The sequence below is a fragment of the Balaenoptera borealis genome, assembly GCF_965194805.1.
Source record: "Balaenoptera borealis genome assembly, chromosome: 6".
NCBI lineage: Eukaryota > Metazoa > Chordata > Mammalia > Artiodactyla > Balaenopteridae > Balaenoptera > Balaenoptera borealis.
The window spans coordinates 21,734,841-21,747,759 of record NC_138863.1 but is presented as its reverse complement, the minus strand read 5'-3'; the positions used below and the strand labels follow the sequence as shown (position 1 = coordinate 21,747,759).

The window sequence follows — 12,919 nt, the reverse complement described above, 5'->3', positions numbered from 1 at the left end:
ATATGGTTTTTATTCTTCAATTTATTAATATGCTGTATCACATTGATTGATTTACGTATGTTGAAGAATCCTTGCATCCCAGGGATAAATCCCACTTGATCATGGCATATGATCCTTTTAATGTGTTGTTGGATTCTGTTTGCTAGTATTTTGTTGAGGAGTTTTGCATCTATATTCATCAGTGATATTGGTCTGTAATTTTCTTTTTTTGTAGTATCTTTGTCTGGTTTTGGTATCAGGGTGATGGTGGCCTCATAGAATGAGTTTCAGAGTGTTCCTTCTGCAATTTTTTGGAAGAGTTTGAGAAGGATGAGTGTTAGCTCTTCTCTAAATGTTTGATAGAATTCACCTGTGAAGCCATCTGGTCCTGGACTTTTGTTTGTTGGAAGATTTTTAATCACAGTTTCAATTTTATTACTTGTGATGGGTCTGTTCATATTTTCTATTTCTTCCTGATTCAGTCTTGGAAGGTTATACCTTTCTAAGAATTTGTCCATTTCTTCCAGGTTGTCCATTTTATTGGCATAGAGTTGCTTCTGGTAGTCTCTTAGGATGCTTTGTATTTCTGTGGTGTCTGTTGTAACTTCTGCTTTTTCATTTCTAATTTTATTGATTTGAGTCCTCTCCCTCTTTTTCTTGATGAGTCTGGCTAATGGTTTATCAATTTTGTTTATCTTCTCAAAGAACCAGCGTTTAGTTTTATTGAACTTTGCTCTTGTTTTCTTTCTTTGTATTTCATTTATTTCTGCTCTGATCTTTATGATTTCTTTCCTTCTACTAACTTTGGGTTTTTGTTGTTCTTTCTCTGGTTCCTTTAGGTGTAAGGTTAGATTGTTTATTTGAGATTTTTCTTGTTTCTTGAAGTCGGCTTGTATTGCTGTAAACTTCCCTCTTAGAACTGCTTTTGCTGCATCCCATAGGTTTTGGATTGTCGTGTTTTCGTTGTAATTTTTCTCTACGTATTTCTTTATTTCCTCTTTGATTTCTTCAGTGATCTCTTGGCTATTTAGTAATGTATTGTTTAGCCTCCATGTGTTTGTGTTTTTTACGTTTTTTCCCCTGTAATTGATTTCTAATCTCATAGCGTTATGGTCAGAAAAGGTGCTTGATATGATTTCAATTTTCTTAAATTTACTGAGGCTTGATTTGTGACCCAAGATGTGATCTATCCTGGAGAATGTTCCGTGTGCACTAGAGAAGAAAGTGTATTCTGTTGTTTTTGGATGGAATGTCCTGTAAACATCAGTTAAGTCCATCTTGTTTAATGTGTCATTTAAAGCTTGCATTTCCTTATTTATTTTCATTTTGGATGATCTGTCCGTTGGTGAAAGTGGGTGTTAAAGTCCCCTACTATTATTGTGTTACTTTGATTTCCCCTTTTATGGCTGTTAGCATTTGCCTTATGTATTGAGGTGCTCCTATGTTGGATGCATAAATATTTACAATTGTTATATCTTCTTCTTGGATTGATCCCTTGATCATTATGTAGTGTCCTTCTTTGTCTCTTGTAATAGTCTCTATTTTAAAGTCTATTTTGTCTGATATGAGAATTGCTACTCCAGCTTTCTCTTGATTTCCATTTGCATGGAATATCTTTTTCCATCCCCTCACTTTCAGTCTGTATGTGTCCCTAGGTCTGAAGTGGGTCTATTGTAGATAGCATATATGTGGGTCTTGTTTTTGTATCCATTCAGCCAGTCTGTGTCTTTTGTTTGGAGCATTTAATCCATTCTCGTTTAAGGTAATTATCGATATGTATGTTCCTATTACCATTTTCTTAATTGTTTTGGGTTTGTTTTTGTAGGTCCTTTTCTTCTCTTGTGTTTCCCGCTTAGAGAATTTCGTTTAGCACTTGTTGTAGAGCTGGTTTGGTGGTGCTGAATTCTCTTAGCTTTTGCTTGTCTGTGAAGCTTTTGATTTCTCCATTGAATCTGAATGAGATCCTTGCTGGGTAGAGTAATCTTGGTTGTAGGTTCTTTCCTTTCATCACTTTTTTTTTTTTTTAATGAAAGTTTCATTTATTTATTTATTTTATTTTTGGCTGTGTTGGGTCTTCGTTTCTGCGCGAGGGCTTTCTCTAGTTGCGGCGAGCGAGGGCCACTCTTCATTGCGGTGTGCGGGCCCCTCACTATTGCAGCCTCTCTTGTTGCGGAGCACAGGCTCCAGACGCGCATGCTCAGTAATTGTGGCTCACTGGCCTAGTTGCTCCGCAGCATGTGGGATCTTCCCAGACTAGGGCTCGAACCCGCGTCCGCTGCATTGGCAGGCAGACTCTTAACCACTGAGCCACCAGGGAAGCCCCTCGTTTCATCACTTTAAATCTATCGTGCCACTGCCTTCTGGCTTGTAGAGTTTCTGCTGAGAAATCAGCTGTTAACCTTATGGGAGTTCCCTTGTATGTTATTTGTCTTTTTTCCCTTGTTGCTTTCAGTAATTTTTCCTTGTCTTTAATTTTTGTCAATTTGATTACTATGTGTCTCGGCATGTTTCTGCTTGGGTTTATCCTGCCTGGGACTCTCTGCGCTTCCTGGACTTGGGTGGCTATTGCCTTTCCCATGTTAGGGAAGTTTTCGACTATCATCTCTTCAGATATTGTCTCGGGTCCTTTCTGTCTCTCTTCTCCTTCTGGGACCCCTATAATGCGAATGTTGTTGCGTTTAATGTTGTCCCAGAGGTCTCTTAGGGTGTCTTCATTTCTTTTCATTCTTTTTTCTTTATTCCGCGATAGTGAATTCCACCATTCGGTCTTCCAGGTCACTTATCCGTTTTTCTGCCTCAGTTATTCTGCTGTTGATTCCTTCTAGTGTATTTTTTTTTTTTTAAAGGAAGGAGGGAGGGAGGGAGGGAAGAAATGGGATTGAGTTTTATTTATTTATTTATTTATTTATTTATTTATTTATTTATTTATTTATGGCTGTGTTGGGTCTTCGTTTCTGTGCGAGGGCTTTCTCTTGTTGCAGCAAGTGGGGGCCACTCTTCATCACGGTGCGTGGGCCTCTCACTATCGCGGCCTCTCTTGTTGCGGAGCACAGGCTCCAGGCGCGCAGGCTCAGCAATTGTGGCTCACAGGCCTAGTCGCTCCAGGGCATGTGGGATCTTCCCAGACCAGGGCTTGAACCCGTGTCCCCTGCATTGGCAGGCAGATTCTCAACCACTGCGCCACCAGGGAAGCCCTGTAGTGTATTTTTAATTTCAGTTATTGTATTGTTCGTCTGTGTTTGTTTGTTCCTTAATTCTTCTAGGTCTTTGTTAAGCATTTCTTGCATCTTCTCGATCTTTGCCTCCATTCTTTTTCCAAGGTCCTGGATCATCTTCACGATCATTATTCTGAATTCTTTTTCTGGAAGGTTGCCTATCTCCACTTCATTTAGTTGTTTTTCTGGGGTTTTATCTTGTTCCTTCATCTGGTACAAAGTCCTCTGACTTTTCATTTTGTCTGTCTTTCTGTGAATGTGGTTTTTGTTCCACAGGCTGCAGAAGTGTAGTTCTTCTTGCTTCTGCTGTCTGCCCTCTGTTGGATGAGGCTATCTAAGAGGGTTGTCGATGACAGTAATTTGGGAGGGACTGTTCTATTCACTGATAATATCCCAAGTTCTTAGAACAGTGCCTAACATTGTAGTAGGCACTCAGTAGATGTTTGGTAAGGTTTTGCTTTTAAAAGTATCTGCTATCCAAGATAACACAAAGGAAATGAAATTATAAAGTTGTTTTTAATTAGTGGCCCACTAGTTTTGTGTGTGCGCTGAACTTCTTATAAATGTTTATTCACAAGATTTTGGCTTTTAAAAATCCTGCCACTGTTAAGAAAATAGGCAGTGAAAAAGTTGTGGTCTCCTTTTTAACTGCATTTCAACTTTAGACTGAGTCTACCGAGTCTGGTATAAAAGAAGAGAAACCCAACACACGTTTTTCCCTCCATCTCTCCCACCCACTAAACTCTTGCTTTAGTTTGTAACATTATTTCTTAAACTGACACGACTTACAATTTAAATTTTATACTATAAATTGTACAGTAAAGTTGCCACAGTTGTTTGATCTTATTTCTGTACTGAAGTGGATCCCTGATGATCACTAGTCTAGTCATACTTTTTTCCTGTTCCTGAATTCTCTGTTGATTTATTTGTGGATTGGCTGGCTTTGGTCCACCAGTGGTGTGTGCACACGTGTGTGTTCCTGCACCTCTGTGGTGTGTGTGTGTTTGTTAAGATGGGCTCAGACTCAGGTGCTTTATTCAATCTCACCAAGTTCTTGTATGTTCGTGTATATCTGTTTGCCTCTTCGTTTTACTTTATTTGAAACATATTTGTGCAATCTTTATATATGTGTTTTTAAAATTTTTCTAGGAAATGTACACATATCTGATCTTATTGACCTGGCTTGTTAATGTGTATTTATATTTTTGTATGTAGTTTTGAATGGAGCCCCTGGATTTATAAACTTGTGTGACGCTTTGAATGCGTGGCAGCTGGTGAAGGAACTCAAAGAAGCTTTAGGCATTCCAGCCGCTGCCTCTTTCAAACATGTCAGCCCGGCAGGTAAAGCACTGCACTCTGGGATTCTCTGGAACTGTTCAAAATACACTTTTTAAAAAACTTTTTGGAAGTTTGACAAGACTCAAAAGCGAATATAGACATTCTGTGAAGTCCGAAACCACTTTTGTTAATAAGAATATCAATGTAGTAACTGGATAAAATCTGATAACAATACCATGCGCACATATCTTTTACATATATATAATATGTAACACTATTATGAGACAGGAACGTCAGATAATAGTTTTATTTGTAGTGGAAACATGTTTTAGAAAATAAAAGTGATATTGCTTAATGCAGTATGACTAAAGTAAACATTTTTCCACATGGTTGCAAATTTAACTGAGAAGACATAAAGAAGTTGTTCTTATGGCACTTTTAACTTTTAAGGCCATTGTATGAGAGACCTTTTTTCTTCTATGTTTAAGTCAGCTTTACAGCTTAGTTATTTATATCACCTACTGACAATTCAACACATAATTAGTTCTCAGATAGTTTTTGGATATTAAAACAACGGGAGTGGCAGGGAAATAAACGGTGTGTGATATCAAGCAGGGCAGAGAGTCAGTAATGAAGTAAAGTAGCTTCATACACACACCTGGTGCTGGCAGACTCAAGACAGTGGCTCTGTTTTCAGAGGCTGGAGAAGAGATTCCCCCCGCCTCACCCTCCCCTGCAGTTATATTTTTAGCATTTAATTATCTGGCCAAACAGGTTTTTGTTTAATTTGGCCCAAGCACTAGAAATTATGCTATATAGACTAGATGTTTTAGAGTAGATGTTTAGAAAAATGTCCTGATTTAGGAATTGATAAGTAACTTGAGATTTTTGGTTTATTTATGGTTTTCTATACCAGGCGCTGCTGTTGGAATTCCACTCAGTGAAGATGAAGCCAAAGTCTGCATGGTCTATGATATGTATAAAACCCTCACACCCATATCCACTGCATATGCAAGAGCAAGAGGTCAGAAGAATAATAGCGCTTTTTCTGTTGCTTTTTTTTTTGAGAGGAAAAGCAATATTTTATCTTAAAGTAGTAATATCCTTTGTTTTGTTATAGGATGTCAAATTATCTTAATTTGTTTTTCTTAATACTTCAGAATGACTCTATGAGAGCCTTGGAATAAATTTGTTTATAAAAGTGTGTGTTAGTTTTAGTATTTAATGTAATAAAGGGAAGCACAATTGGAATTTGGTGCGTGAAGTTTCAGATTAGGCTATTGAATGCATTTGTATTGCTAAATTTAAATTGTATGATTATTTAAGTACACTGAATTTGGTTAAAGTTATATTTTATATAATTCACAAGTATCTAATTCATGAGCTTAATAACCTGTGAATATTATTGTAAAATTAATGGGAGATTATAGACACACTTTCTCATGGTTTACCTTCTACAACAGGGGTTAGCAAACTGGCTCATTGGCTAAATCCAGCCCACCACCTAGCTTTGTAAATGTAGTCTGGTTGGAATAGGGCCACATAGTATTGTCGGTGGCCGATTGCTAACCACAATCTTGGAGTTGGAACAGGGATCACGTGGCCGCAAAGCTTAAAAAATATTTACTATCAGGCCCTTTACAGAAAAAGTTTGCTGAATGTTGCTCTATGAGGTAAAATGAAAGAATATTTCTTATTGATTATTTCAGTTAAATGACTTATTAATCTATTGTTTAAATCTTAGTCAAGTTAGATTTTATATGATCACATTGGGGTTTGTTGAACATTACCTTTTTCTGTATAAGGATGGATAATCTGTGATAAATACTACATTTTAATTTTTATTTACAGGGGCTGATAGGATGTCTTCCTTTGGTGATTTTGTTGCATTATCTGATATTTGTGATGTCCCTACTGCCAAAATTATCTCTAGAGAGGTTAGTGGACATTCTGTATCTTGTCCCATGCATAACTAAGTAGAGCTTAATTTGTTCATGGTGTTTATTGAAACCATAACCTATAATATTTGTATTTGGCTAATGTGATCAACTTTTATGTATTTATTTCTTTAAAATTTTCTAGTAGTCATTGTCTTAATGCCAGAGTTACTGTTTCTGAAGAATAGAGGATGCTATCTTGGATGGTGATGTAATAATGAATCTGGCTGTAAACTTTCATTAGGTCTGTAATGAAGGAGACTGTATAGTGGGGGGAATTATAAACTACTCTAAAAAACTAACCCCCATCAATTGAGTACCAAACAGGCATTCCGAAAAGGTGGGGGTGGGGCTGGGGAGATAGAGAAGAAGAATGAAGGAGCTTAGGTGCCTCGGAGGGAAATAAACAGTTAGCAGTTAAGGCTAACAGGGCCTGTGACTTGACAATATTTAGTTGCTTTAGGGATCCTTACCATCACCCCTACCTTCCCCAGCTGCCGTGGAGCTGGCATGCTGCGTTACAGGTTACAGCCCGAGGCTTTGGGGTGTGAGCTGTGACTTTCGTATCTTTATAATGTGTTAAATCTGATTTCCTCTGACCGCTTTTCTTGCTGTTGAGGAGCCTGCCTTGCCTCGGGTCACTTAGCCAGGTTTTGGCAGAGCCAGAATTAGAAGAACATGCTCTTTCTAGCACAAAACCGCCCCGTGAACAGAAGAGTAAAAAATCATTTTTCTTCCTAAGATACGTGTATTACAGCGAATCATTCATATATTCTTGGTTAAAATTGAAACAGACAACCAAAAGGACAGCCAATGAGATAAGATCAGCTGTAGAAAGTTGTATTCTAGCATAGACTTACCTTTTCTAAGTATAGTATTTGTGTTATCTGGTGGAGGCAGAAACCAGAAACTGCCACTGCGTTATTTACGACAGATAATTATCTCTAGATCATTTAAGAGGTGTTCTCTAATTTTTTTAAATAGAAATTAATATTTAATACACATATAGGTATCTGATGGTATTATTGCCCCGGGATATGAAGACGAAGCTTTGAAATTACTTTCTAAAAAGAAAAATGGGAACTACTGTGTTCTTCAGGTTAGTGCAATTCATGTTTGAAACAGTAATTTGCTCTTCTATTTTGTCTCTTTTTCCCCATATTTAATCTTTCCTTTATACTGACACCCTTCTAATTTATCCTTCTTTACTATGGTTTTTTTATCCTTAACCCTGCAAATTTTTTCTTCCTATTAATTTTTTGGGTTTAAGATCAAGATAGCTTTCTCACCCTTTTCATTTCTTTAAAAATAATATATTTAGGGCTTCCCTGGTGGCGCAGTGGTTGAGAATCTGCCTGCCAATGCAGGGGACACGGGTTCGAGCCCTGGTCTGGGAAGATCCCACATGCCGCGGAGCGACTGGGCCCGTGAGCCACAATTGCTGAGCCTGCGCGTCTGGAGCCTGTGCTCCGCAGCAAGAGAGGCTGCGACAGTGAGAGGCCCGTGCACTGCGATGAAGGGTGGCCCCCGCTTGCCACAACTAGAGAAAGCCCTTGCACAGAAACGAAGACCTAACACAGCCATAAAATAAATTAATTAATTAATTTAAAAAATATATATATATTTAATGTGGTTTCCTATTCAAAAGGTATTGAAGGTTATTTGATGAAGTCTCCTCATCCTTCCCTTCTGCCACTCTGTTACCTTTTTAAAAAGTAATAGTTTCAATTTCTTGCTCACCTTTCCTGAAATATGTAGTCTATACATATTTAGCAAATATTTGCATTTGCATTTCTTCTTTTTCTCCCTAATGACACAAATGCACACTGCTTCATCATCGTGGAAGTTTGTCCCGTATCTGTGTATCTTATCTAGCCAGTCACCAGTCTTTAGCTATTACACACACCCTGCAGTGAATAAGCTAGAGGGAAAGTCCTGAGAATAAAATTAGGACTGGGTTGCAGACTATCTGTATTGGTGACTTTGATAGATGCTGCTCATTTTAAGGTCGTACAACCAGTTTTATGTCTTAATGGGAATGTGTAAGGGTGCCTATTTCCTAACACCTTTGCTAGCATCAAGTTTTTAAACATTTTTATCTTAGCAGTTAGATAGATGAAAATGGCATCTCATTGCAGTTTTAGTTTCTCATTGTGTGTGGGTGAACATCTTTTCACATTTAAGAGTGTTTTTACTTCCCTTTTAGGAACTGTCTGCCCATGTTCTTTGCCTGTCTTTTCTAATAGATTGTTGAATTTTTTCCTTACTGATTTTTACAAGCTCTTATACATTAGGGAAATTAGCCCATAGTCTGATCATAAATGGATAAAGCAAAAAGTTATTTGAATTGAAAGTTAAAATTCATAATACTGTTTTTCAGAAGGTATTAATGTAAAAAAAAAAATTGTAGAATCCAAATTCCATATATTGAAAGTTATTATTCTTCATTTTAAGAAACCAATAATTACATGGTTCACCATAGGTTCCACGTCAGCTTTTCAAGGAAAGAAAACTAAAATACCACATTAAATGTAATACTTTTTTAAAAGCTACTTGACAGAAGTAGCTTTTTTAAAAGCTACTTAATCATTCAGTTAACTGCCACTGTATTCTTCACTCTTAACTGTTTTTTGTTGTTGTTGTCATTAAGAGTAGTAAGTACTTATGGCTATTAGCAGTTACTTGTAGCATCATGGAGAATGTTTTCGAAATCCTGAGCCTGACCCTGATAATGACCTCTTTAGCACCGGACAGTATCATGTTTCAGGGTGTCAAAAGAACACCAGGGCTTCCTCAATATTTTGTTTATTCGAGAGGTTTTTTTATGACATCAGTTAATAGGCGGGCACATCTCAGTTTTAGAAATTTTATAATACAAAGGGAAAAGGACCATTTTAGAATTCAGGAAAATGCAGATTAAGCAGAATTAATATGAGGGCTTGCTTATAAGTTACAGGTATCAGTGCTTTCTAAGTCAAAGATCATCCAAAGGTTAAATGAAGAAATACTGTCAAATTTGGAAAAATGTCTAGGGAGAGAGTGGTCTTATGCAGATCATTCCCATGTCTTACTGTCATTTCAGTTAAAAATTTGGGAGAGGAAGAAAGCAATGAATGACATATTCCTTTTCAAATAACAAAGACACAGACTACAAATGCTGTTCTCTCTCTTTTAACTTTTTATTTTTTTTTATTTTGTTTATTTAGTTTTGGCTGCGTTGGGTCTTCCTTGCTGCGTGCGTGCTTTCTCTAGTTGCGGCGAGCGGGGGCTACTCTTTGTTGCCGTGCATTGGCTTCTCATTGCATTGGCTTTTTTTTTTTTTTTTTTTTTAAACTTTGAGTTTATTTATTTATTTATTTTTATGGCTGTGTTGGGTCTTCGTTTCTGTGTGAGGGCTTTCTCTAGTTGCGGCAAATGGGGGCCATTCTTCATCGCGGTGCGCGGGCCTCTCACCATCGCGGCCTCTCTTGTTGCGGAGCACAGGCTCCAGACGCGCAGGCTCAGTAATTGTGGCTCACAGGCCCAGTTGCTCCGCGGCATATGGGATCTTCCCAGACCAGGGCTCGAACCTGCATCCTCTGCATTGGCAGGCAGATTCTCAACCACTGCGCCACCAGGGAAGCCCACATTGGCTTTTCTTGTTGCAGAGCATGGGCTCTAGGCATGTGGGCTTCCGTAGTTGTGGCTCTCAGGCTCTAGAGCGCAGGCTCAGTAGTTGTGGCACATGGGCTTCGTTGCTCTGTGGCATGTTGGAACTTCCTGGACCAGGGCTTGAACCCTTGTCCCCTGCATTGGCAGGCAGATTCTTAACTACTGCGCCACCAGGGAAGCCCACCCTTTTAACTTTTTAATCTAAGTCTTAGTTAAGTATTTGTAATAGATTTTTAGAAAAAAATTAGAGGTTAGTTTTTGTGCCACTGCCTGTTTGTTAGCATATCTGTTTTAGTTTTTTTTAAAAAAAACCATATGTACAGTGCTTTCAGTTACTGAAACCAGAAATGCTCTGTTGGAATCATTGGTTCTAATGTTTGGTATAAGTTACAAAACCCTATAAGATTATAAAACCTATAAAAAATTTTGGAGCAAAATATTGGTGCCTGGCCATTCTATTACACCCATCCTGAAATGATCTTGTACCTGCTTAAGTTAGAAAAAATGCATATAGCCTTGCTTATAATGAAATATCTTGAACATAAATTAAGTGAAAAATTTTGAGGGATGTAGACATATTTTTTACTCTTTTAACTCTTTAAATTTGTGTTTTATTTAGATGGACCAGTCTTACAGTCCAGATGAAAACGAAGTTCGAACTCTCTTTGGTCTTCGTTTAAGCCAGAAGAGAAATAATAGTGTCGTCAACAGGTCATTATTTAGCAACATTGTTACCAAGAATAAGGATGTAAGTCTGAAAATATCTGAACTGAATACTAGTAATTCAGTAGATCTGTTTTTAATATTTATATGCTTATGCATTTATTAAGGCCTGTATTTAAAACTGGTCGATATGCAAAGAGCTAGCTCATCTTTGAATTGTCAAGTAAGTTTGAGAACTTAAAAAATGAACAGAAGACCATATTAGAAATTTCTGTGCATATGTATATATGTAGTTATTTACCTTCAATTCTACATATATGGGATCGTATCTTTTATAAATCTGTTCTGTAACTTGCCCTTTTTTCTATGCACTGAGCTACAAGTTGTTTCTATATCAAGAAACATAGATCCACATCTTCATCTGAAAGGCCATGTGGCAATCCATGTACTATGATGGATATTTAAGTTGTTTCTATTTTCAGTGCTGCGATTGATGTTTTCACATAGTCACGATTTTGCTCTTGTCCTGTTGTCATCTTTTAGAAGGACATATTCCTAGGATAAAAATGGTTTTCTTTTTGTATTTACATGTAGTATATCAATTAATATGCACAGCTCCCTCTGGGCGGGGTGTGACTGCTGTCAACTCTGTTGTAAAGATCACAAAATTGTGACAGAGAGGACAGTTAAGACATTTGCCCAAGGTTATACTATAAGGAAATGGATGAGCTAGTAGTACTTGTTTTTCTGAAATCCCTTAATTGGGCCTTCAGTTTTAAAGGATATTTTTGCTGGGTCTAATGTTGGCTGTACTTTCTTTTCAGTACTTCAGATGTGTAACTGACTTCATTTTTTTTTTTTTTTTTTTAAATGTCTGAAACATTTATATTAACATATTTCCATACATATTTCCATACAAATACAAATATAAGATTTTTAGAAATTTCATGTAATGTCTGAAACATTTATATTAATATATTTCCGTACAAATAACCCAATGAAAGTTTAGTATTAGTTGTTTTGTTTGTTTTTTTATACTGCAGGTTCTTATTAGGCATCAGTTTTATACACATCAGTGTATACATGTCAATCCCAAACGCCCAATTCAGCACACCACCATCCCCACCCCACCGCAGTTTTCCCCCCTTGGTGTCCATATGTCCATTCTCTACATCTGTGTCTCAACTTCTGCCCTGCAAACTGGCTCATCTGTACCATTTTTCTAGGTTCCGCATACATGCATTAATATACGATATTTGTTTTTCTCTTTCTGACTTACTTCACTCTGTATGACAGTCTCTAGATCCATCCACGTCTCAACAAATGACTCAATTTCGTTCCTTTTTATGGCTGAGTAATATTCCATTGTATATATGTACCACATCTTCTTTATCCATTCGTCTGTTGATGGGCATTTAGGTTGCTTCCATGACCTGGCTATTGTAAATAGTGCTGCAATGAACATTCGGGTGCATGTGTCTTTTTGAATTACGGTTTTCTCTGGGTATATGCCCAGTAGTGGGATTGCTGGGTCATATGGTAATTCTATTTTTAGTTTTTTAAGGAACCTCCATATTGTTCTCCATAGTGGCTGTATCAGTTTACATTCCCACCAACAGTGCAAGAGGGTTCCCTTTTCACCACACCCTCTCCAGCATTTGTTGTTTGTAGATTTTCTGATGATGCCCATTCTAACAGGAGTGAGGTGATACCTCATTGTAGTTTTGATTTGCATTTCTCTAATAATTAGTGATGTTGAGCATCTTTTCATGTGCTTCGTGGCCGTCTGTATGTCTTCTTTGGAGAAATGTCTATTTAGGTCTTCTGCCCATTTTTGGATTGGGGTGTTTGTTTCTTTGATATTGAGCTGCATGAGCTGTTTATATATTTTGGAGATTAATCCTTTGTCCGTTGATTCATTTGCAAATATTTTCTCCCATTCTGAGGGTTGTCTTTTCGTCTTGTTTATGGTTTCCTTTGCTGTGCAAAAGCTTTGAAGTTTCATTAGGTCCCACTTGTTTATTTTTGTTTTTATTTCCATTACTCTAGGAGGTGGATCAAAAAAGATCTTGCTGTGATTTATGTCAAAGAGTGTTCTTCCTATGTTTTCCTCTAAGAGTTTTATAGTGTCCAGTCTTATATTTAGGTCTCTAATCCATTTTGAGTTTATTTTTGTGTATGGTGTTAGGGAGTATT

The 12,919-nt window shown here is 37.4% G+C and overlaps 1 protein-coding gene across 1 annotated transcript in view; it reads left to right on the top strand.

Annotated features, from left to right (window-relative positions):
- The window catches only part of ATIC (5-aminoimidazole-4-carboxamide ribonucleotide formyltransferase/IMP cyclohydrolase), a 37,710-nt gene that overhangs the window by 11,847 nt on the left and 12,944 nt on the right, over positions 1-12,919 (top strand). Inside the window, exons 8-12 of the mRNA XM_082397667.1 lie at positions 4,410-4,535; positions 5,389-5,496; positions 6,324-6,409; positions 7,419-7,508; positions 10,680-10,808. Coding sequence (XP_082253793.1) covers positions 4,410-4,535; positions 5,389-5,496; positions 6,324-6,409; positions 7,419-7,508; positions 10,680-10,808 — 539 coding nt within the window. The remainder of the gene's footprint in view (positions 1-4,409; positions 4,536-5,388; positions 5,497-6,323; positions 6,410-7,418; positions 7,509-10,679; positions 10,809-12,919) is intronic.